Genomic DNA, 26,568 nt, shown 5'->3' with positions numbered 1-26,568 from the left:
AGGTGTCTGTGTTGTTGTCCTTAAAGAGATACTTTCACCTGTCTATTTAGGACAATGTGACATAGCCTACCCCCATGCAAGGTATACTTACATTATCTCCCTGCTCTGTCATTGACATAATGGCTTGTGGTTATGAGGAAGCATGTGACCCTACCCATGTGATAATTGGGTGCTAAGCCACAAGCACTATCAGCAACGAATGTTGTCACATGGGGGGAAAGGTAGTGATGTCATCCACTCCGATCAGCTCTGACACTAGAGCTTACTCAGGATGGCCTCCTGCAGTGTGGATGGATTACCAGCACAAGGGGCAGTGATGTCAGGATGGCCTCCAGCAATGAGGAGGTGGTGAGGGAATGTGTTTATCCCTGGTGAGGGGTGGGTTACCAGCAGACACAGTCACTCTCTCCTGAATGGACAAATGATGGTGTCTCTTAAAGCATCTAACAAGCTCATGATTGCAGATCTTTTAAATGAAACCTAACAGAGAAATGTGAGATTATAACGATGCTTACAACAGCCAATCAAATTTCAACTGTCTTTTTTTTTTCTTTTTAACACATGCTAGAGCATAATATCGGATTGGTTGATACAAGTAACACCCATAGGTTCTATTAGATCACACCTGATGCATAAAGCACTGCTGCTACCATGGCAGATGACCAACTTGGGAAAAAAAAAGCAGCATCAGCTTTCCAGTTTTAAGTTGCCCATAACTACTCATTTACAGATACCTTTTTTTCTAGAAAATATGGCATGAACTATCAATTATATATTTAAAAAAAAAAAAAATATATATATATATATATATATATATATATATATATATATATATATATATATATATATATATATATATATATCTACTTAGTATACAAATACATTCATCGAACAAAATCCTGTAACATAAGAGTGGTTTTAGCTTATTATCACTACTATGAATGCACCATCGATACAAACTGCAGCTTTATAAAACAAAATCAGGACATTTTTCTGCAAAAGGCTCAAAATAAACATGTCATTTTAAAGAGGCAGATTAAAAAAAAAAAAAAAAAAAAAGTTAACCCTGATCGCTCTTTTTTGATTTTTTTTTTCCTGGCTACAAAGCCAACAAATAAAAATAATATTAATATTTTCTTGTTTATTTTATTGAAAAAATATATATATCTCTTTTTCATCAGGAAAACAGATCTTGTGCATGTACAAACTCACAAGGAAAAAGTTCTAAACAGCAACCAAAAATAATATATATATATATAAATTTATATATATTTATATATATTTATAAAATAAATGATAAAAAAAAAATAAAAAAACTAAACAATAACACAGATGCTCAGACTTTTGAGTCCAAGGAATAAAGCAAGTAAAAGTGGTTGTATGATGTGGTGAATTCCAGAAGGTTGTGAGTTTTGTGGCCAATTGCTGGTAAAACCAAAACAATCGCGATTTATTTCTTCTTATAAATAACGTTTAGTATAGATCCCACAAGTTCCATTCTAGTCCTAGAGGTCTGTACCCATAATCCTTAGTCTTTTTCTTTTGGGTGGCAGTCTTGGCCTGTTGAAATAAAAAACAAAATGGGTCATAAATGGTTTGTAATACATGTAGTCACATTTAACATGTCAACCAGTTTGCTCCCACCAAAATGGTGACAAAGAGCATTGTTAGATGACGCACTTAGCAGCACAATAAAATAATTTAGCATTTAATTACATTATTCAAGGCTAATTATTTTGATATACATTAACCACTTCCCATTCGCCTTATGTTTATAAACGTCCTCGGATGGGAAGGGTGATATCTCAGTCATCGCGTTAGCAGTGATCGAGATATCCTCATTTAGGGCCTTCATTTCTGCACAAAGTAAAGTAAAGGTAATCCGAGTGGCTAATAAGCCGCTGGATTTCTATTACAAGCGGCATATGGGGGTCCCACTCCCCTCCTGCTGCCATCTTAACCATTCTCGCCCATGCGATCGGACAGCCCAGTAAGGATGCGACAGGCGGCATCCAGGTCTAAGCACACAGCGAGGGGAACGAATGTTTTTCCTCCCACTGTGTGACATCACAAATGGGAAGCGACAAGGATTTGTTTACCTGGCCATTACCGGCCAGGGAAGCATCCAATTAGGCTGATCTGTGTCTGATCGGCTCTATTGTAGGCCAGAGGAGAGAAGTGGGACCCCCACATCCCTCTATAAAGAGGACCTGTCGCGGCCCATGCTATTGTTGTTCATCCCTTGTAATATCAATAAAGTTGATCAAAAAAAAAAAGTTTAAAAAAAACAAAAAAAAAGAAAAAAAGAAGAAGAAAAAAAAAGGAAAGCACCCCTGTTCCCCCAAACAAATGTGAACGCGCACATAGGTCCTGTACGCATATATGTAAACGGTGGTTACGAACGTCAGAGTGAAAGCAATCATTTTAGCAGCAGACCTCCTGTGTAACTTGTAAAAAAGGCTATTAAAACGTTGCCTATGGAGATTTTTAGGTACTGTAATTTGGCATCATTACACGGTGGACGCAATTTTAAAGCAGGACAGATTTGGTATCCATTTACTCAGCGTAATATCTTCTTTTAGATTCTACCAAACAATTTGGTATTATATTGTGTTTTTGTGCATTAAAATCCACTAAAGTGTTTCCTTCCAAAAAACATTTGTGTTTGAAAAACCGATGCGTAAATATAGTGTGATATAAAAATCTGCAATGCCCACTATTTTTTGACTGGAAGTGGTTAAAGTGCACCTATGCCCAGACTATAGACATTAAACCATTTAATTATTGGTAATAAACTATAAAATAGCTTTTAAAACTCTAGCTGCTTTTTATGTGAAGTTATTAATTCTCAAAATCCTCAATCCCAAAAAAATACTCCATGCTTATAGATACGGAGGTGAATAAGGCCTTATTCTAAAGTGATTTTACTGGACATGCAAATACTTTAGTGTAGGTTCACTTTAAAGCCGAAATCCGGGCACCAGAAAAAAAAAAACCTTGCAATGGGACCACCGTTCACTGCAATGATTATATTCTCTAGGAGTATTATATTTATTTATTAAAATGCTTAGCCTACGCAGTCTTACCCGAAGGCCTCGATGCGCAAAAACAAAAGGACGCTGACATTAAAAAACCTTAAGGCCTCTTTCACACGGACTGTCCGTTCAGGTCCGCCTGTCAGTTTTTTAGGCGGACCTGAACGGACACTCCATGGAGGTCTATGGAGCGTCGGATGTCAGCAGTGACATGTCCGCTGACATCCGAGCTGCTCCGAAAAAGTGTAACGGAGGAAAAACCTACTTTTCCATCCGTTTTCGGCTCGGATCAGGTGACGACGGACTCTACGGTCCGTCATCACCTGATCCCCCATAGGGGAGAGCGGCGCTCTGACAGGTCCGTCACTGCATGGTGTGCAGTGACGGACCTGTCATTTTCCTGCTCAGCGGGGATCGGCAGAGCGATCCCCGCTGAGCAAGCGGATATTCACGGGGCGGATCATCACTTATCCGCCCCATGTGAAAGAGCTCTTAGGGAACCAACAAACCAGCATAGCAAGATACAGAATGAAAGCCAGGGAGTCTGTCCATCACACCCCAATTAAAAATTAGGTGACTCCAAAAGCTTGTACAAAAAGTACGAAAGAAGCTGTAATACTTATCTTAGTCCTCGCACCAGGAGCCTTAATACATGCTGGGTGACTGGTTCTCCATAGCCTCTTCTCTAAGGCTTTGGCCAAGGGTCATATAACGATGTCATCACATTCAATGCAGGGACATTAGTCCTGCACTGTACGTTAGGACTGTGAAATCACCCACAACCTGGAGTATGAGACAGGAGAGGAAAGCACCGGCAGCTGGGCCAACAAGGACTAAAAGTACTACATTTTATTCCTCTACCACTAGATTTAGTGAGCACTTGCCCTTTGCAGTGTGGGGTGGGGTGTGGGCAGTGTAGAGTTTTTTTTCTCCAGTTCTGTTTTAAAGTGAAATTAAAGGCAATTCAAATAAATAAATAACAAACGTCATACTTACCTGCTCTGCGCAGTGGTTTTTAGAGCAGCGCTGATCCTCTTCTCAGGGCTCCTAGCCCCACCCCTCCTGCCCCCACAGCAAGCAGCTTGCTGTGGGGGCACCCATGCAGGCTCACTCCCAATCTCATACAAAGCCATGGCTTGGCCCTGCACCCTCACTCTCCACATTGGCTCCCGCTGCTGTCTCAGCCAATGAGAGACAGTCCCCGGAGTACATCCAGGTGAATTAAACCTTGTTTTTTTTCAGGATAAAATTCGGCTTTCATTTGGTGGTAAATGGTTATGGATATTTCCGGTTTTCTTTCTTTTTTTTTTATCAAAGGAAAACTGGGCCAAAATTGTAAAAATAAAATATATATTTTTTTAAAATGTAGCTGTACATTTCTTGTTACTACTCTTGTTACTACCATAACCTACCAAAAAAAAACAAAATTAATTCTTCTGCTCCTGAGGATTGCAGCGATACCACATATGTGTATGTTATTATTGTTGTTTGTACTCTCAGTACAACCCAGAAACAATAGCACATATTTTGCTTCTTTCTTTTGTCCTAACCAAAAACACACTGACACCAATTTAAAAAATGAAAAAAATCTGCCCAAAATATACTGACTCTGACCTTTGACCCTTACCTCACCAAAACACTAAACCCGGCACGGACCTAGATTAAACCTTGATCTGGGCATTTTTTTGTTTTCAATATTTATTTATTTTTTTTTTTTTTACACACACACTTTTTTTTCTCTCTGCAAGAAAGAAAGATACATTGTATCTTTCTTCTCCATTCACAGAGAAAACCACAGGTGCGGGCTTTACAGTAACTGATCAATTTGGTAGTCAATCAGAGGCTATCACAGCAATCAGGTGACCCGGAAACAGGAGTTTCGGGGCCCGATCCTTAGTACGGGGCTCGAGGCACAATGGGAGATACGCAAATATGGAAAAAAAGCCCAGTGCAGTGGGGCTCCATATTTGTGTTACGTTGGCGTCAAAGGGTTAAGGTAACTTTTGAACCAAGCTATACAGGCTTTGCTTTGGAGAGATTTGACGAATTGATGGTAGAGAATTTACTGTGTCAAGATTTTAGTAGCTAGTGATTTGCATTACTAGCTGGGAGAAGGAAAACCAATGCAACAATGATCAATCTTGCATGATTCTCCAATACTCAATCATGTGCGATCATGCACGCTACTATAATGGCATAAAGATTAGTCTTGGTAGAGCTGTAAAAAAAATGAAAACTAAAAAAATCAGGCAATGAAGTCACAAGACTTCACGAACAACAAAAAAATCATGTTTGAGTGATCCAAAATTTTAAGCAGAGATCAGTATCTAAATCTAGAAGGGCGCAATACTGTGACACACATAAAAAATAAAAATAAAAGATGTACACACAAAGCACACAGTGGAGGTGTATAGGAGTGATGCATGTATACCTGAAAACTAATAAACTATCTACAGTTTAATTAATTCTGTAAAAACAGCACACATCATTAAACGGACATGACTATGCTAAGGTAGAACTGATGATGGACATTTTGGTGTCTGAAAAGTAGACTTTTTAGAAGTTTCATTTTATTATAGATACTAAAAAAAGTCTCTTTTTCAGTTTAATACATAGGTAAAAGAAGACAATATTAATTCATGAAACTCTAATCACCTGTGAGATTTCCAGCTCCCTCTGTTCCTGTGCTTCGACAGAGAGCACGAGTCTCCTCTACCAACGCACAGCAAGGTCCTTCTTGGCAGTACAGTACCTCCTCTTCATTTTCATCATCACCCTCCATCTCCCAGGAGACATGTCCCACACAGTCCAGGCCACCCTCACAGCCTGGGTCCTCGGGAATGATGGGGATAGGTTGACCAGGTTCACATCCAGCTACTGCAGCAGCAGCAGCTGCCGCTGCAGCCTCTGCCAGGGCGTACTGAATGCTGACTGCATAGTCCTCAGTGTAGCAGCTTCCATGATTCTCCTCATAGAGGCAGCAGGGCTGGGCAGAGTGACCTAGTACTGTCCCTGGATCTGTCCGATGTAAAAGGCTGGAGGTAACACTGTACAAGCCTCCACTGGAGGGTGTGGCAGCTGCTTGCTGAGGTTCTGGACCCATGTACATGTTTGTGCATTCTGGACTGGGATCCCCAGCCGGCCTCTGATAGCAACAAGGGCAGCCCTTGTCAGGCCCCCGCCAGTCTCTTCCACCTCCTTGTGAGATGAAGCAAGAAGTATCTGGGACTACCCCAGAAATCAAGGCTGCCCCTCGCCTTTCCAGTGAAGAATTGCTGCTGTAATTCATCTCCAAGCTGCAGCTGGACAGGCGATCCCGGGAGGAAGAATTTGGAAAGGTTTGAGGAGGTTTGCAGTCCACTCTACCTCTTCCAGGTCCTGTTCCAGCTTCCCCCCCAAAACCTGCAGCCTCCCCTCCTCCAGTCCTTGCAGGGCTGCGACTCCTGTATACATAAGGGTCAAAGTCACTACTAAGAGAGCTTCGAAAGGTGGAGCAGCTACCATACACTCCCTGGTTGCTAGCCTCCGTGCAGTCTAGCATGGAGTCACTAGATGATGCATGCCCCTGCGCAGAGCTTGCACTGGAATTGGAGCTACTATCACTGCATGGTACATCAGCCAAATATCCACTGCATACAGAACGATGTTGATGCTGGCTGTGTAGGTAGCAGCTCCCACCAGCCGAATGTGGTGCCATGTGGATCATGGCAGGTGCAGGCTGGTATAACAAGTTAGTACCGGTCTGAAAGGGATGGTTTATGCCCTTTTCTACTCCTCTAGAGGTCTGGCTACCCCCTGTGGTTTCCTGGTGGTGTGGGTAGCTCAAACCCTGGAAGTAGTAGTGCTGATACATGGTCTCATATTGAGAATAACAAGTGGCAGTATTAAAACCTCTCCCACTATATTTAGAACGGCGGAAACCATGGCTAGCCTGTGGGTCTGGAAAAGGAGGGTGCTCCAGGTCACAATGATGTCCTGTAGATGACTGATCCAGTGATACAGGTCTGTATCCTGCCAGAAAAGTAGGTGTCCGGGCAGGGCATAGTTCAGGCTCCATTGGGCGTTCCACAGTAAGTACCGTGATGGGATTGCCATGTGGGCCCATGCTGGTGCGAGTTGGGTATGCAGAAATGGGTCCAGTCCTCTGCACGCGCCCTGGATAATGAACTGGTAGAATGACTCTCTGCTGCTGTTGATGCCGGCTATGATTGCTTGTACTCTCCACACATATGGCACCATGACCTCCTTTCTTTTGTTCTATGGATGAAAAGCAAAATACATTACCCATATGTCACTTGCATGACATGTGTAAAATTATAGGGCTTTTGGTACAAGTGGAGCCTTCTACAGGTTCAGCTAACACAGCATGATACATAACTGTAGAAATGAGTTATATAGCTACATCAATGTTTAAAGCTCATTAAAAGCTTTTTTATGTACATTCATTTTATACGTTTCTAAAAGCCTGTTTAATGACTATAGAAACTGTATATGTAGTTATGAAAGTAATATGGAAAGAACAGGAAACCCAAATCACAAAAAAAAAAAAAAAAAAAAAAAAATCACAAATATGCCATTTTACTATGATGTAATATTTCAGAAAAAAAAAAAAAAACACTTAAGAAAAAAATACTGTTAAATCTTAATTTCTCGAATTTTCAAAGAGATGGGGAGAAAAAAAAAACCTGTACTTATGTTTGCGCACGCTTTATATTCAGCATGTCATAATTTAGCGAGTCACAACCTTTAACCACTTCCCGACCGGCGCACGCCGATGTACGTCGGCAGAATGGCATGGCTGGGCAAATGGGCGTACCTGTAAGTCCCATTGAATTCCCCACCGTGCCATTGCGTGCGCGCTGGCCGGGAGCTCCGTGAGTCGGGACGCGGGTCCTGTGGACTCGATCGCCGCGGGGTTACCCGCGATCGCCTCACGGAGAGGACAAATGGGGAGATGCTGATGTAAACAAGCATCTCCCCGTTCTGCCTAGTGACAGTGTCACTGATCTCTGCTCCCTGTCATCGGTGGCAGAGATCAGTGACGTCTCACAGCTAGCCCATCCCCCCTACAGTTGGAACACATCCCTAGTACTGACTTAACCCCTCCCTGCCCCCTAGTGGTTAACCCCTTCACTGTCAGTGTTATTTACACAGGAATCAGTGCATTTTTATAGCACTAATTGCTGTATAAATGACAATGGTCCCAAATATGTGTAAAAAATGTCCGATGTGTCCGCCATAATGTCGCAGTCACAATAAAAAAAAAAAAAAAAAAAAAAAAAAAAATCACTGATCGCCGCCATTACTAGTAAAAAAAAATTATTAATAAAAATGCCATAAAACTATCCCCTATTTTGTAAACGCTATAACTTATGCGCAAACCAATCAATAAACGCTTATTGCGATTTTTTTTTTACCAAAAATACATAGAAGAATACGTATTGGCCTAAACTGAGGAAAAAAAAATGTTTTTTTAAATTATTTTTTGGGGATATTTATTATAGCAAAAAGTAAAAAATAATGCGTTCTTTTCAAAATTGTCGCTATTTTTTTGTTTATAGCGCAAAAAATAAAAACCGCAGAGGTAATCAAATACCACCAAAAGAATGCTCTATTTGTGGGAAAAAAAGGACGCCAAATTTGTTTGGGAGCCACGTCGCACGACCGCGCAATTGTTAGTTAAATCGACGCAGTGCCAAATCGCAAAAAGTGCTCTGGTCAGGAAGGGGGTAAATTCTTCCGGGGCTGAAGCGGTTAAAGAAAAAAGCTCAGTTCTCATGTAAAGCTTCATGTCTCAGTAAAGCTTTCCTTAAAGTATCACTAAATCCACATCATAAAAAACTACCAATAAACGCTGTATTATATGCTGTTCATACTCACTGAGACACTGAGATTTGTTGTCTGTATTCTACAAAATACCTGGTTTATACTGCTGTTCTCTATCTCCACCTTCTGTCCATGTCCCTAAATCAGTTAGGGATTCTTCAGCTGTGGTGGCAACTCTGCACATGCTGTTTTCTGTGAGTTTCAATGCTGAGCATTTCCAACCTATCATATCTGAGCAGTCCAGGTGACTATAGAGTCACACATGTGGGCGTACACACAAAGTTAAAGGACAACCTACTCCCTCCCCCCTCCTCCATGCCCACCAACCAGCTAAACACAATGGAGGGGGGGTTGGGTGGCAGGATATTACATGTAGATTAATAGAGGCTTCACCTGCCTCTTATTCAAAGACACAGGCTGGAGGGGCATAGGCTGGAGGGGCACGATACAGCCTGTGACTTGTAGAAATCCACCCACACCATTTTATTTCTACAAAATAATAAAGATTTAATTTCAAATATATATTTGTGTGCCAATTTAAAACAGGTTATTGACATTAATTATTTTTACTCTGTATTCCAAAGGCTGTTACTTTTATATTTTGAACATGTGACCAGCAGCAGAGGACTAGAAGCTCCTCCTGCGTATGTTTTCCTGCAGACAGGCTGGGAAAGATCTGGGTCATGTGGCAGCTGTATATCGATTAGGAAAAGGGAACTTAAATTTTTTTTACTAAAATAATTACAGTGCCATCATCCACATACAGAAATATAAGGGACCATGTAAATTACACAGTGTGTGTATCATTGTAATCAGTTTCACCCAAACCACAACTTTACCAGTGTTTTTAGTATGGGGTGGGGAATTTTCTCAGAGTGTCAGGTCACAGCCTGGACAGCCTATTAGCATTATGACCATGCACCAGAAAGATAACTAAAATATAAGGGTGGCTATTAAAGTTTCTACAGTAAAATAATCCCGCATCCCACTCACCTATAATGTTGTGCCTACAATGAGGACAGGTGTGGTTCTGTAAAAGCCAGGGGTCCACACACCTCTTGTGAAACCGATGTGCGCAAGGAATGACTCTCAGCTCCTGTAGCAGACATAGGAGAACATAAACATGCATTAAGAATTTAAGAGTTATTTAGTTTCTGACACACAAAGGTCAGTAGGTGGTATGAGCATTAACAATCAACTTCATGTCACAGTATCTACTAAGCCAACCATATCAGCACAATTACACACTACAAACCTAAATCTAAAGCACAGGCAAATACAAGATAAAAAAGCTATTCTATCCAATATTATTAAATGAAACTTTTTTTATAAAATTATTAGTATAATGTGAATGTCCCTCATTCAGACTGGGAGAAGGAGCCAGAGTCTTCCTTGGTCACGGTCCACTGACATCATTCTAAGATTATGATTGTGTGTACAGGGGTGGAAAGCACCGCTATGACCTTATCTGCATGCCGATATTCCATTATTGCCCAATCAAAGGCTGGGGTGAGTCCATGACAAGGCTCCACTGCTCATCTCCGTGTATTTTGCAGAAAGAGTCAGAACTGGGCTTAGGTAGTTGATAAAAGTGGCCGGATCACAATAGCAGCTAAACAGAATGAAATATCCTTTGCAGGTAAAACATCTCCAATATATGCATTTCATCTTTGTATTTAGACGTTTGCCTGGAAGACAGCTTACAAAGTGTAACTAAAGCCAAATTAATTTTGTTTTGGATAAAGTAAGGAAAGATCATCAAATCTATCTCTGTGTTTCTGTTTGTGTTCTTGTTGGAGAGATTCAGTCTAGTTGTCCTAGTGACCACTGTTGAGTTTTTTCCGAAACAGGAATGGAAGGGAGTTCTTTTAATGGCACACCTGAAAGGGTACTTCCCTCACTTTGGAGGTATTCTCTCTCACTTCCTGATGAGTCTACAGGACAGGAAGTGAAAGGAATCCCTGAAATGGGACACAGATGGCAAAAAAACCTGGCAAGAGCTTTAACCATTGACCATGAACACTTCTGGGTTTGAACTGCAGTGTCCCAGACATGCTTTATTTGATGAGGCAATCATTTTGTTTATTGGCTGGTAGCAAAAATAACATATGCGTGAGAGTTCATACAAGACATTAGTGGGCCCAGGGCAAGGATATCATTAATAAGCTCTTCTATTAGTCAACCATAACATTTATATTTTGAGTGAGGGAAGGAAAATAAGCCTAGGTTTACACGTGTGCGTTTTGCGCCGTGTTTAACACGGTCCTCTAAAAACGCATGGAAAAAGGTCCCTGCATCATCTCTGTAATTGAAGCTCACATGGGAAACGCAAGTGCAGCGCAGTTGCAATTTCCAGTGCGTGCAGGATTAACAGCATCCAGCGTGTTTTTCTGTGTGGGTGGTTGCGGTTGTGGGAACCACCCGCACAGATGTGACCCTAACCTTAAGTGTGGTACAACCCCAGCAGGCTGAACTAAAAAAACCTGTCAGCTCCAGTCGGGGCCGCTGTACTAACGTCAGATCATTATCTCCCCCATTGAGCTGTTGTGTTCTGACAGGGGGACGACCCCCCCACCAGAACACTCCGGTCAGCACTCCTCCCCCCCCCCCCCCCATAAGGAATGCAAACAGTTAACACCCTACTTGTCAGACTCAATGAAAACAAAGCGATGAAGCCCCTGTCTTGGTGGGCCTGGAATAAAAACATCTATAGCAGCTTTAGCCGAACAGCCCTGACTTTAACTTTCATAAATAATAATATCATCTATATCTATTACCTCTCCATCTATGTATTTTTCCAAGCAAATGGCGCAGTCAGAGGTGGAACTGCTACTAAGTGTGTCAAGGCCACCACAGCTCCCCTCTCGGGGCACTTTGCCCTTGGCTTTGAATTTTCTGGTCTCCATTTTTTCCAGTGCCTGAACAGCCATCCTGTTCATGGAGTTCTGAAAGAGAAGAACATTAAGATCACACAAATGAAATAGAGCAATATCACAAAAAAAATAATCCTCTTATAAAGAACATGACTTTCCCACTTCAATGGAGTGGTTTTATCTAAAATATCTATTAACAATTTGTCTCTTTGATCATATTTATTGGTTTCAAAGGGCCCTTATATTAAAACAATGTTTAAGCTAGACTGGAATTCTTTTATAAAAGCCACAGTGTCATCTACAACCATTGCTTTTTGTACTGGCTCTTCTGACATTTCATTAGCTACAGTAGACACCAAGCAGTTTTTCTTTTTTATGCAAAGTACAACAGTAGCCAGCAGCATTGATAAGTGCTGTCCGTTATTCCATGTCACTGCATTATACAATAACCGGAGGAGATACCTGGTATGAAGCATGCACTGTACCTAGAAAATGCTTTAATATGTAGCAGTCAGTACTATCAGCAGACTCTTGAAGATCATTAAGGCAGCAGGAGCATTAACTGGAAATAACTTCATCAAATGGAAAAAAAGAAAAAAAAAAAAAGAATCAGATGCAAAACCTTTGAATAAAAGTGAAAAATAAAGACCAATTTGCCCCACTTATTACGAAGAAAGGGAACAAACTTTGGTCATTTGGTGTTTGAAGGTTAATAGAGCTTAAGCATATTGTAAATGTCTGAAAGTCATATGTGCATGTTTCTCATGCTATCCGGAAAGATCAAACGTGCTGATCCTGCAAGAAAGTCTTGAAAACTGCTTGTGCTCTCTGTCTCCGCTGTTATCCTAGGGTGATAATGCTGTTCTCTGGTAGATACCATAAGGTGAGTGAGCCAAATTTATGTAGACATCTCATCTGAGGACTGGTAATATATTACATTTTTGTCCTTTATTCATACCTGACTTCTTCTCTGCTTTAATTTGATCTTGATAAGAAGAATAAGGCAGACCAGGGATACCACAACAAAAAAGGCCAGAAATATACCCATGTCGAAATATTCAGTAGGTTGCTGAAGAAACAAAAAGACAATCAGTACAAAATACTTTGAAACTCAAGATCCCCCTATTTTTGTGGAAGTGCTCCGAGTCTTTGTGTTCTGTTATTTTTAACCGAACACTATAAATAACATTCTTAAAAAAATCAAAGAAAACCAATCATAAGTATTAAAGAGCTGGTCAATGCTTTTCATTTTTGTTTTGTAACAAAACTATAAAAAAAAAAAAAAAAAAAAAAAAAGATGGTCAACCCAAAACTATTCATGTACATCGAAGAAAAAGAAACGATCTGCTCTTCCAACGTTTCAATATTCAGGCTGGGTGACAGGGAGGGGCAGAGGAAGCCAGATTCAGATCTCAGCCTCTGATGCAGGTTTGCGTTCATCAAGAACCTCCAACAATTCTTCTATGCGTTCTGTTTCATATGGAATGGTCTTACAGGGTGGTTATAGCTCCTCATTAAAAAAATGCAAAATGTAAACTAGCATTTATCAGATATACTGTAGATTAGACTAAGCAGATTCCACAGCGGCAGCTGTAGGAGCCTGCAACTGTGGTCATACAAGAAAAATGTCCACATTAGAAATGTAATTCTCAATTTTGTGGACAATATGCTTCAGCCTCAGTACCAAGACAAACTAAAAAAAGATCACACCAGAATGAAATGTGCTCAGGGTCAAAATGAGGTGTAAAAGTTCTGCCTGCTGGACATCTCAGGTCCTGTGATGTTGAGGAGCTATGAAATTGTACCGGGGTCATTGTGAATGTCTTTTTTGGGAGGTGGTATAGAGAATGTACTACAAATGGCTCTGCTTTTTGCAAAACCTACAGATTTAAAAATCTGATATATAATCATGTCCTTAAAATGACCTCCACATTTTTGTCCACACCTGTATGTCACCACATGTCATAGCATGCTTGTCATGCTGCTTATTTGTCAATGTATTGGTTTTCCACTGATGGCCCTTGATCTCGGTCTTCCTCAAGGTTCCTGCTAGTTCCTGGCATCCCTGCCAAGACTACCCATCCCATACATGCCATGATCTCCGTGATCTAACTACATTCAATGTAAAATAAAAACAACTGAAAAATCAGAGCCCCCAAAAGATTATTGGAATTATTTCCCAATCATTTATACAAAAGTAAAGCATTGATTTTGGGAGAACTGACTATAAACAAATCCATGTAAGAGCCCTCACCCGAGGAGGCCGGTGCTGAATTCTCGCTCTGGCACCTTTCTGCTTGTTGACGATGTTCATAAGTTTAATAGCGTCCATGCCTTTCATGTACACAACTGGCCTTTTCAACGGGTCCTCCAAGCCTTGATTCAGCTGCAAAATGAAAAAAAAACAAAAACATGGTATGCTCTCACCTTAAAAGGTCAATTAAGTAAGGACATTCTTTAAAACATACTTGCTAACTGGCTTAGAATAGAAAGGAAGGAAAAAGAAAAAAAAAAAAGAAAAAAAAAAAGAAAAAAAAAAAAGCAAAGTTTTAATACATGGTTTAGAAATTTGCCCAAGGCTGGCCTATACACTATTAGATTCTTCTGCTTCAGTCTGCAGGCTAAATATAAAAAATGTAAAGTTGCTCTATTTACACTATACAGCTTCTAAGGACAAATACCCCTTTATGGTACCCCCCATCAATTACCTAAGGCGGGTCCCAATAGCTTATCTATCATTGGCACTGTGCCTGAGCTTCATTCTAAATTGAAAAATCTAGGGGTGATATTGATGCAAGTTTGACCTTTGATCCACATGTACAAAATGTCAGAACATTTTTTCCACTTATGAAACATCGCTCGGCTGCATCCTATGCTATCATAGACTGTAGCTGAAAAGCTGATTCATACATTTGTGTTCTCCCGACTTAACTACTGCAACGTTCTACTTGCTGGTGTACCTAAATCAACTAGTAATCAACTTCAATATGTTCAAAATTCTGAAGCTAAATCCTGACTAGGTCTGGTACAAGTGATCATATTACCCCTATCCTGGAGTCCTTGCACTGGCTACACATATGTGTAGCCAGTGCAAGGACTCCAGGGTAGGGGTAATATGATCAAAATATTTCAAATGGACTTTAAGATTCTCTTGCTCACCTATGAGGTGTATCATGGCTTGGCACCCCATTATCTCTCTGAATCTCTATCAACATACACCTTCCCCCCCCCCCTCCGCTCCTCAAATTCTGGTTTGCTGTGTGTCCCCTGTGTGGGAGAGAGAGAGCCTTCTGCTATGCTCCAAAACTCTGGAATTCACTTTCAAAGAACATCAGAGAGCCATCTTCTCTAAACTCATTCAAATCAGATCTAAAAACATTTTTCTTTAGACAAGCTTTCACATAATTGTCCCTTTTTTCCTTTGTTATCCTGTGTATTTCTTGTGTTTTCCTTTTAAAGCGCTTTGAGAAACTACCTTTAATCACTTCAGCCCCAAAAGAGTTTACTCCCTTTCTGACCACAGCACTTTTGTGATTCGGCACTGCGACGTTTTAACTGACAATTGCGCAGTCATGCGACGTTGCACCCAAACAAAATTGACGTCCTGTGTTCCCACAAACACAGCTTTCTTTTGGTGGTATTTGATCACCTCTGCGGTTTTCATTTTTTGCGCTATAAACAAAAAAAGAGCGACAATTTTGAAAAAAACGCATTATTTTTTAATATAATAAATATCCCCCAAAAATATATATAAAAAACATTTTTTTTCCTCAGTTTAGGCCGATATGTATTCTTTTACATATTTTTGGGAAAAAAAGAAAAAAAAAAAAAAAAAAAAAAATCGCAATAAGCATATATTGATTGGTTTGCGCAAAAGTTATAGCGTCTACAAAATAGGGGATAGTTCTATGGCATTTTTATTATTCATTTTTTTTTTTTTTTTATTAGTAAGGGTGGCGATCTGCGATTTTTATCGAGACTGCGACATTATGGCAGACACATCGGACATTTTTGACACTATTTTGGGACCACTGTCATTTATACAGCGATCAGTGCTATAAAAATGCATTGATTACTGTGTAAATGACACTGGCAGTGAAGGGGCTAAGAGGACTAGGGGACAATGAAGGGGTTAAGTGTGTCCTAGGGAGTGATTCTAACTGGGGGGGTGGGCTATTAGTCACATGACAGCGATCACTGCTCTCCATGACAGAGAGCAGTGATCTCGGTCATGACACAAGCCAGAATGGGGAAGTGCCTTGTTTACATAGGCACTTCCCCGTTCTGAGGCTCCGTGACAACGTACAGGTACGCCCATTTGCCCACTGCTGCCATTGTGCCGACGTATATCGGCGGTCGGCAACTGGTTAAAGGCGCTATATAAAAATAGGATTTTTATTACAGCTTACCTGTAAAATAATTTTCTTGGAGTACATCATGGGACACAGAGCCTTAAGTAATTACTTAATGGGTTATGGGCCACCTTCAGGTGTTGACACCTGATATACCCAATCAAGGAAGTTTACTCCCTATATAACCCCTCCTCCTTCCAGGAGCACATCAGTTTTTGTAGCAAAGCAATATACTTAAATCCCAAAAGAGGGGAGGGACCTCTTTGTCCCAAGAAAAGGATTCTACAGGTAAGCTGTAATAAAAATACAATTTTCTTTATAGTACATCATGGGACACAGAGCCTTAAGTAATATGTAATATTAATACATATTAGTAATATGGGACGTCCCATAGCAATGCTACTTGAGGGTAGGGCTTGGAGATTTTCCAAAAAAAAAAATCTGCAATTTTCTTAAAAAAAAAAAAACAAAAAAAAAAAAAAAAAAAACCTCGATTCACGATTCGAAGCGAGTTTTTTTTTGGACACCACGCCGGTCCTGAGGAGCTGCGGGCAGGAGATTTTAGGCGAGGCCGCGGCTTCGGCCTAGTCCGCGCCGTCCAGCCACGCGGACTAGGCCGAAGCCGCGGCTTTGCCTGAAAACTCCTGCCCGCAGCTCCTCAGGACCGGCGCGGTGAAAAAAAAAAAATCGATTTGCTTAAATTTTGAATCGATTTGATCTCTCAACTCCATTCAAGATTTCAATCGATTTTTTCCCCAGCCCTACTTGAGGGTAGGGAGAAACAACCTGCAGGGTACCCACAGACTTGAGGACTTATACTGCTGCCTGCAGTACACTGTGCCCAAAGGCGACATCCTCATACCACCTCCTTACATCCACCTGATAACATTTTTGTGAATGTATGCACTGAAGACCAAGTTGCGGCCTTACAGATCTGAGACATGGAGGCCTGGTGACGCACTGCCCAAGAAGCACTAACCGCTCTGGTAGAGTGCGCCTTAACTTGAAAAGGGGGAATCTTACCCCTTAAATCATAAGTTTGAATTATAACTTGCTGAATCCACTTAGCAACAGTGGATTTCAACACTGCCTGTCCTCTTAGGCCCCCTCGCAGAATAAATAAGACATCAGTCTTAAGAATCTGAGCAGTTGCCTTTAAATAGATTTTCACTGCTCTCACCACATCAAGACAATGTAGCGACCTTTCTTCCCTGGAACATGGTTTTTGAAAAAACTATGGCAGGACAATATCTTGGTTCAGGTGAAAACCTGAAACCACTTTTGGCAAAAAGCCTGGATGAGGCCTTAACACCACTCTGTCCTGATGAATAATCAAATATGGCTCTTTATAAGAAAGAGCAGCCAATTCTGAAACCCTCCTTGCTGAGGATATAGCAACCAAACATACCAGCTTTCCTGTCAGAAGGACTAAGGGAGTATGCTGTATCGGTTCAAATGGCTGTTTTTGTAACACTGACAAAACGAAATTTACGTCCCAAGGGCTTAAAGGTGACTTAACTGGCGGATTAATTCGCATCACTCCTTTGCATAAAACCCCGGACTAAGAATGCGTTTTTTGAAATAAAATCGATAAGGCTAAGACTTTGCTCTTAATAGTACTCAAGGCCAACTTCATCTTTACGCCTAATTGTAGAAAGGCAAGAATTCTGCCTATGATATATCTCCGAGGGTGCTAACCCTTCGATTCACACCAGGAAACAAAAGCCTTCCAGACGCTATAATGTATAGTTCTGGAAGCTGGTTCCCTTGCATTAATCAAAGTAGAGATAACCAACCCGGAAAGCCCACGTTTCTTCAGAATGTGGGTTTCAATAGCCAGGCCGTTAAATTTAGCGTTTGTAAAGTAGCATGGAATGTCGGCCCCTGTGAGAACAGGTCTGGCCTTAGTGGAAGCGACCATGGATCCTCCACTGCCATCTTTACGATTTCTGCATACCATGACCTTCTGGGCCATGCTGATGCCCCCAGAATTACCAGTTTTCTTTTCAGCTTGATCCTGCAAAGAAGTCGAGGACAGCAATTGTATAGGGGGAAATGCATACATCAGTGAAAACCGATCCCACGGTATCACCAATGCATCTGTTCTGCATGCAAATGGATACTTTGTTGTGGACACAAAAGTTGACCAACTTTATGTTGAACTGGACGTTTGAAGATCTACGTCCGGAGTTCCCCATCTTTGACAAACAGCCCGAAAATATGTCGGGTGAAGAAATCATTCCCCTGGGAATAACTGCTGGCGATTTAGTAGTTCGCCTGCCAATCCTCTATTCCCGGAATGAAGACTGCTGATAGGCACGGAATATTTCTTTCTGCCCAAGTTAGAATATGGTTCACCTCTCTCTGTGCTGAGAGACTCTTGGTGCTCCCTTGGTGATTGATATAGGCCACAGCCATGGCATTGACGGATTAGATCCAGACAGGACAATCCCTTAACCTGGAAGTCCAGGTCTTTAGAGCCAGACACACTGCCCTAATCTCTAGGAGGTTGATGGGCAAGGCCCTTCCGGTTCTTGACCACTGTCCTTGGACAGTTGTCTTTAGTACTGCTCCCCAGCCTGAAAGGCTGGCATCTGTCGTTACCACTTTCCAGATAAGAAGTCTGAAGGATTATCCTTTCAGCAGCTTCTGGTTAGTAACCACCCATTGAGGCTTTGGGACACCCTTGGGGACAGCCGCATTGGCAAGTCCAAAGCTTGGATCGCCTTGTTAGCAGATGGAATACTGTTTTGCAACAGTCTTGAATGGAACTGGGCAGGAGAACTGCTTCGAATGAAGCCACCAACCTTTCTAACAACCTCATACAAAGACGAATGGAGGGATCTCCTTTTGACCTGACCATCTGCACCAACTCTCTTATGTAGAGTTACTCCAGAGTTACTCCAGCTTTTTTAGTGGTTTTAAGGAAGACTTCACTAGGTTGAGAATGCAACCCGGACTTTTCCAGGTAACTGGTTGTAATGAGTACGCTTTACTCCGAACACTGATTGGTCTATTAGCAATAGATCGTCTAGGTAGCCAAGACTGTTTATGTCTCGTGCCCTTAACCTGGCTAGAGGTGGGACTAGCACCTTTGTGAACACTCAAGGTGCTGTAGCTGTCCCAAAGGGCAAGACTGCAAACTGAAATGCTGTTGTTCTACTTCGAAACGCAGAAACCATTGGTGAGCGGGAAATAAATGGACATGCAGATATGCATCCCTGATGCCCATAGACGCCAGAAGTTTTCCTCCTTGTAGGATAGAAACTACTGACCTGATCGACTCCATAGAAAGGAGTAGATGTTCAGGAACGGATTTAGATTCTTTTAGATCTAGAATAGATTTGTTGAATTTCTACGTGGATCTGTACATGTACAGGAAACGCATGAAAAAGGCAGTGAAGGTTTTAACCACCTCAATACCGGGCCTATTCTGGCACATCTCTCCTACATGTAAAAATCATCATTTTTTTTGCTAGAAAATTACTCAGAACCACCAAACATTATATATGTTTTTTTAGCAGACACCCTAGGGAATAAAATGACGCTCATTGCAACTTTTTATCTCGCACTGTATTTACGCATTAATTTTTCAAATGCCTTTTTTTGGGGGAAAAAACGGTTTCATGAATTAAAAAAAATAACAGTAAAGACCAATTTTTTTGTATAATGTGAAAGATGATGTTACGCCGAGTAAATAGATACCTAACATGTCATGCTTTAAAATTGCGCACAATCATGGAATGGCGCCAAACTTCATAATTTAAAAATCTCCATAGGCGATGCTTTAAAATTTTTTACAGGTTACCAGTTTAGCGTTACAGAGGAGGTCTAGTGCTAGAATTCTTGCACACACTCTAACTCACGCGGCGAAACCTCACATGTGTGGTTTGAGTGGCGTTTACATATGTGGGCGGGACTTACGTGTGCGTTCACTTCTAAGCGCGAGCTACCAGGGACAGGGGCGTTTTAAATTTTTTAAAATTTTTTTAATTTTTTGATCACTTTTATTCCTATTACAAGGAATGTAAACATCCCTTGTGATAGGAATCTATGTGACAGGTCCTCTTTATGGAGAGATGCAGGGTCAATAAGACCCCACATCTCTCCTCCAGGCTGGAAAGCATGAGATCATTTACATTTTTTTTACCGATCTCATGCTGACAGCCGCGATTGCGGCTTCGTTTATTTCCGGGTACTATGTTATGACATCACGCCCGGGCCTCTGACGGTCATAAAGATGACTGGTGACCATCTGGTCACCAGAAATCTCTATTGTCCTCATCCGGCGCCGGACGATTCTTTCTCCGGGTCCCCGATGGCATGGGAGAGCCCGGAGAAGCAGCGGAACGTCCCCTCCTGTCGCCTATAAGAACGATCAAGCAGCGGAACTGCCGCTATGATCTTTCTTATCGTGCACAGAATCGCCAGCTGAAAAGAATGATATCTGAATGATGTCTGTAGCTACAGGCATCATTCAGATATCACCACCCAAAGACAAGGACGTTTATATACAGTGGCCGGTTTTGAAGTGGTTAAGGAACCTAAGAAGAAACAGAACTATCAGCTGACCCTGCTAGAGGTAGCTTGAAAGAGGCACGAACCATCTCTGTAAGAGATTTGTACCAGCAATCTCTCAGATTGCGAGGATGAAAAAGGTTCAACTCCAGTTGTTTTCTCTGCAGAGGAGTAATCGGTTTGCCTTTCTTCCTGATCACCTGAGGGTAACCCCTCATCCTCTACCCACTGCTCCCTTGATAAGGGGTCTAAGGTGGGGGAGGGGGATCTAACACGCTTCCTATCCTTTTGGATAGCGGATGCGATTAAAGTCGCTAATTTTCCTTCTAGGCCCTGCAGAGAGGAGGAAAAAAGCATTTTTACTCATGTATATAGCGGCTAAGATTTTTTATGTGCCTGGGCCTGACCCTGAGGCTTTCCTCTAGAGTCTGACGGTGGAAGCCGTCGCCACTGCCTAGAGGCGGATGCCCCAGGCGCAGGAGAAAAAAGTCTGTTTAAACGAAGGACGTTTATACTTTCCTTTGATTGGCAAAAGAGTACTCTTTCCACTAGAAATCGTCTGGATGTATTTATCCAAATCACCGTCAAATAGTCGCTCCCCATAAAAAGGGGTACTAGTCAGAAGCTTTTTTACAAGGTGCTTCGGCTAACCTCTTTACAACCAAAAGGGTACTACTCATGTGTATTATTAGCACAAGCGCAAGGCGGGACGTCTGGTGAATAGAATCTTTCATAGCGTCTATAGCAAAACATAATGCCTTTGGTAATTCGGCCAACTGACGGGCCTGTTGTGCAGGGACCTCTTTCAATTGCTGGAACCTTACACTTTTGGTGAATTTTTCCTCCATGGGATAGAGAACTGAGAATCTCTTTGGAGGGAGAAAATGCTTATCCGGATAATCCCATCTAGTAATGCATAGACAGAAAACGCATGCAAAGACTGTAAAGGTTTCAAGAACCCAAAGTGGAAACCGGACTTTCAGCTAACTCTGTCAGGGGTAGCATGAAAGTAGAGCGAACCATTTCCGTAAAGATTAGTACCTCAGATTGTGAAGCTAAATCATCAATTGTTGTTTCCTCCGCAGAGGAATAATCGGCTTGTTTTTTCTCTCGATCGTCTGAGGGCAACACCTCATCCTGTCCCCACTGTTCCCTTGGCACAGGGTTTGGAGTGGGAGAGAGGGATCTAGAATGCTTCCTATCGCCTTGGATGGAGGATGCAATTAAAGCCACTAGTCTTCCTTCTAAGCCCTGCAGGGCAGAGGAAAATGCATCTTCAGTCACGTATACAGGGACTGAAGTGTGAGAAGCAGTTGCACCACCAATTGGTTCCAAAGACTCACCCTGGCTTGCTCTGGTATCTCCGGAGAGGATGACAGTGTGGAGGCATGGCTGGAGTTTCCAGCGCCTGGAGGTGGAACTTGTCACACTGTATTATGGCTTTTCACAAAACTGTTACAAATGTAATGTAAAATTGTACCTGTACCCCCAGCCACTCAATTTCCCCAACTGGGAGAGAGGAGAACCCCCTCCAGCTGCTAGGACACACGTCGTTGTAGCACAGATTGACAGGGTATATGCATTTTACTCCCTCTAGAGGAGCTTAAGGCATTACATTATTACATATTGAAAGAAAAGTCATAGATGGACTTTGCAGTTCCTAAGCTTTTCTCTTACCTTTTCCTCGCTGCAGGATACTGCTGAAAACAGACAGATCCAAACTTCACCCATCACGGCGGGCAGCATAGTTAAACCTTCAAAGACTGGGTCCCTTTTAATAGGGGTTCCACTCCTTTGGACCTGTATAGCACCCCTCAGGACAACTTTAGGTAATGTAGCAAGACCAAAAAGTCCTGGTTCCTAGGGTCCAGCTCTCAAAGAGAAGCGTTACAGGCAAAACCTTGTTCTATGCGAGGCCCGGGTACCATCCTGTGGCCGCAGTGGCGTGGATGGATCCGGTTGTGGAGGCTTTTTAAATCCAGAATGAATCCCTCCTGGAGCTCCTCAGAGCACATCTTCACTTGTGACCAACACCTTAGACACTGGCGAAAAAACTGATGGATTTTTATTACAGCTTACCTGTAAAATCCTTTTCTTGGAGTACATCATGGGACACAGAGGCCCCTCCCCTCTTTTGGGATTTAAGTATATTGCTTTGCTACAAAAACTGATGTGCTCCTGGAAGGAGGAGGGGTTATATAGGGAGTGAACTTCCTTGATTGGGTATACCAGTGTCAACACCTGAAGGTGGCCCATAACCCATTAAGTAATTACTTAAGGCTCTGTGTCCCCTGATGTACAATAAAGAAATAAAGTTTTTTATTATTATTCTGACAGCCAGTGCCAGCAGCTGTCAGAATACCCAAACAGTGACTGTATCTGATTTGATGCTGAATTTTCCACCCAGCTCCTCTGACTTTTTAAACAAATATCATAAAGGGTACACTTGTCGCTTCGACACAGGAATACCTGCTACAAGGCATATCCAGACAATAGCATGGATCACTACTCAAAAACAAACCAAAAAAACTTTTGTACAGCAGCAGTACATCATACCTGTTCCACAGCATCAGGATTATCTGAGACATCAAATATAACAGCTGTAGCACCTCTCTGAACGGCTCGCTTTGCCTGTAATAGAGATAGAAAGATTATAAAATACAAATGTCAAAAGTAAAGGTAAATATCTGATAAATAAATTATTTCATTTGGAATTGTATTTGTATTTCAATATCACTTACAAACAGGATAAATAGAGCCGAATCTAGTACAGAGCCTTTAGTACACCACTAGTGACTGGTCTCTGTTTTGAATTAACCCCATTTACAACCAAGACTTACTGCCGGTTCACACAGGGGCGACTTGTCAGGCGACCTAGCCGCCTGACAAGTCGCCTCCCGTTCTGTACTATGGAACCGTTCTAATAGGAGCGACGCAAGTCGCTCCGACTTAGAAAAAGGTTCCTGTGCTACTTTGGGGGCGACTTGCCTAGACTTCTATACAGAAATCTTTTTGCAAGTCGCCGTGGAAGTCGTGTGCAGGTCCTGTGTGAACCGGGGCTTAGTCCTAGTTTGTAAAACTTTTTTTTTTTTTTTTTAATTGAGATTGTGTGAAAGTGTATCAAAAGTTTTTCTGAAAACAAGATAGGCTGTGTCCACAGCACCATTCTGATCCAAAACATGTGTAGGCAGGCCATACACTGTGTGAATTTCCTTCCTGCAACCACAGGTTGCAGGAAAGAAATTTGCACTATTTCCCTGGCTGGCAGGAGAATCCCTCCTGTCAAGCAACTGTCTGCTCCAGGGGTAGCCCTACCCACCGGGAGAAGACAGTGATTATTGCTAGCGACTATAACAGCCACTAGCGATAATCGCAAGAGAATCCGTCAGGCTGGTTGTACCCAAGTCAATCAATCGATTAACTTGGTACATTCAGCCTGCCCATTAATGGTTCGAATCGAGATTGGAACTGTGTATTGCTGGCTTTAGGCAGTTCACATTAGTGACGATACCTGTACAGCGCAAACTGACCATTTATTTGCTTTGCAGGCAGCCCACTGAAGTCTATAGGGATGAAGTGGATGCACGGACACAGCCACTTGTCCTAATGTGACAGGCATGAAGGTGTAGGCGAGTTGCCCTGACTGTACATTGGCTGTGTATAGGGCCACTCACCTACACCCCTTGTCAGATTAGGGCTAGCGTCTGGGTCTGTGCAGCTGCTGCATCTTAATAGACTTCAATGGGCTGCCTGCATGCAACACCTGGAAGAAGACACTGCAAAATATGGCCTGTTTGTGCAATAGTGGGCATCATCGCCCACATGAATGAGGCCTTAAGACATCATCCTCAGAACGGGTGTCCCTATGTGAAGATTTCCCCCTCTTAATCCTGTGACAACTCTAAAGTTTTGGATTTCCCATCAGTTTCTTTACTAGAAAAAAATATTCATATTTCATGTGAATTAACAGGGCTCCCAGGTCAACATTACCAAATCACATTATTATTATTTTGAGTACAAAGTACCTATTATCATCCCATTCAAGGCAGCTAAAAAAAAAAGAAAAAAACGAAATGAAATCAGATACAGCTGCCACCATAAACAAGTTATAAAGTCTCTAATATTGTAAGCTCTAAGCAGCAGGGCCCTCTGATTTCTACTGTATTAAAGTGTATTGTATTTGTACTGTCTACCCTCAAGTTGTAAAGCGCTGCGTAAACTGTTGGTGCTATATAAATCCTGAATAATAATAATAATAATAATAAAGTGTTTATTACCCCAACATTTCATATTCCCGATATGTGTCTGCCGTACCATGTACTTGTATGAGAAAGTATCCTGTTCTCTTTGTATTGCTTCATTTGTGTGAAACCCCTAGTGTTCCTGCCAGTCCCTCTGCTTTCATATTTTGAAAAAACTGACCACACTAAGCAGGAGAGCACACTGTGGTCAGTTCTCTAGGTATGCTGAGAACTCAGTGTGCACTCCTCCAATATTCAGACTTGTCCTGACACCCTCTCCTACATAGCCTTTCACTGGGAAGATCAGTGTGCTGCTGCTTCCTCTCCCCACCAGCTCTTATGCAGCTCTTTTTTTTTTTTTTTTTTTTTTTTTTTTTTTTTAAAAAGGGAAAAAAGTATTTATATATATATTTTTTTAAATCTATACACAAATGTTTTGCTTTTCATTTCTATTTAGAACTGAGTGGGTTGTTTTACAAGGCGATAGTTAAAGTAAAAACAAATAATCTGCCTAAACCTCTATATTGTACAAAGCCCTTAATTGTCCAGAATCCCCCCCCCCCCCCAGCACTCTCCCACTGACCACCACCACCACCAGTCATTGCCCCCTTTCCCCCCCCAACAATGGCTATTGGAACTGAGAACCTTTTTTGTCCCACTGATGCCAAGGAAATTTCCTAACCACTGCACTCTGTACATTATGTGGTACATTGCTGATCACTACACTCTATATGCTGTATAGAAAGTTACATGGACGTGACCCCTGCACTCTATAAGCTATGCTGTGTGTTAAATAGTCCTGACCCAAGTACTGCCCCAACAGTTTCTGTGTAGTTTTGAAACTATTTTAACAAACCTGTTTTTTTAAAGCGGGGTTCCACCCAAATTTTGAACATTATCTCTATGCATTCTCTTCCTTGCCTAGATGCTGACATGCTGTGTAAAAAAATTTAAATCGCCGTAATTACCTTTTTTTTTCTAATCTTCTTAGAACTTCCTGGTTTTCCTCCCATGGGAGTAGGCGTGTTTCTAGCCTCTCCCAGACCTCCCACAGTCCCCTGGGAGCTAGTCTCAGGCTTCCCAGCATGCATTGTGCAACAGCGTCATCACAACATCTTGGTGAATGCTGGGAGCACAGCATTCACCGCATCCAGGAAATACATGCTTGTGGGCTTCAAATGCCCACAATGAAGATGGAAACCGCCTGCAGTGAATTTTATAAGTTATTCTTTACAACGAAATCGGACACAGGCGGACTTATTACACAGAACATGTGAGTTAATAATCATGAGAAGAAAAGTTTGTGAATGAACTCCAAAAAAAAAAACGATAGATAGGTGGACCCCCGCTTTAAGGTAGGCTCAGAAAGGCCCCGTTCACACTGGGATTAGAAACATGCATTTGAGGACCGTTTTTGCCACTCCTTGAAGTATAGCAGCTTGCGATTAATAATATGGACAGCAGACAGAGCTGTTCACATTTGATAAACATGCAGCGTTTCCAACGCTTTACTCGCTGTATGGCAAAAATGAAGCTTCATGTCGAGTCGGAGTTGGAGCTTGTCAACTCCTTCAATTCAAATCTATGGAAAGATGTTGCAAATACGCCTGTAGCATTTACAACGTGCTTATAGAGCGCTTGACAAGCGTTAATCAAATATCAGTGAGGTGGGGGAAAAAAAAAAAAAAAAATCACTGAGGGAATCTGGGGTGCTTTTTTAAAC

General features: G+C 41.8%; 1 protein-coding gene across 1 annotated transcript in view; it reads right to left on the bottom strand.

The window, feature by feature from the left end:
- Window positions 1-1,060: 1,060 nt before the first annotated feature.
- Window positions 1,061-26,568, bottom strand: part of ZNRF3 (zinc and ring finger 3) — a 209,258-nt gene continuing 183,750 nt past the window's right edge. The window contains exons 3-9 of the mRNA XM_073625440.1: window positions 23,161-23,235; window positions 13,989-14,120; window positions 12,693-12,803; window positions 11,639-11,806; window positions 9,855-9,957; window positions 5,691-7,292; window positions 1,061-1,560 (exon numbers count right to left, since the gene is read on the bottom strand). Coding sequence (XP_073481541.1) covers window positions 1,529-1,560; window positions 5,691-7,292; window positions 9,855-9,957; window positions 11,639-11,806; window positions 12,693-12,803; window positions 13,989-14,120; window positions 23,161-23,235 — 2,223 coding nt within the window. The 3' untranslated portion in view covers window positions 1,061-1,528. The remainder of the gene's footprint in view (window positions 1,561-5,690; window positions 7,293-9,854; window positions 9,958-11,638; window positions 11,807-12,692; window positions 12,804-13,988; window positions 14,121-23,160; window positions 23,236-26,568) is intronic.

The sequence above is a fragment of the Aquarana catesbeiana genome, linkage group LG01 (assembly GCF_042186555.1).
Source record: "Aquarana catesbeiana isolate 2022-GZ linkage group LG01, ASM4218655v1, whole genome shotgun sequence".
NCBI lineage: Eukaryota > Metazoa > Chordata > Amphibia > Anura > Ranidae > Aquarana > Aquarana catesbeiana.
The sequence above is the reverse complement of the archived record's forward strand: the minus strand, read 5'-3'. Positions and strand labels throughout refer to the sequence as shown.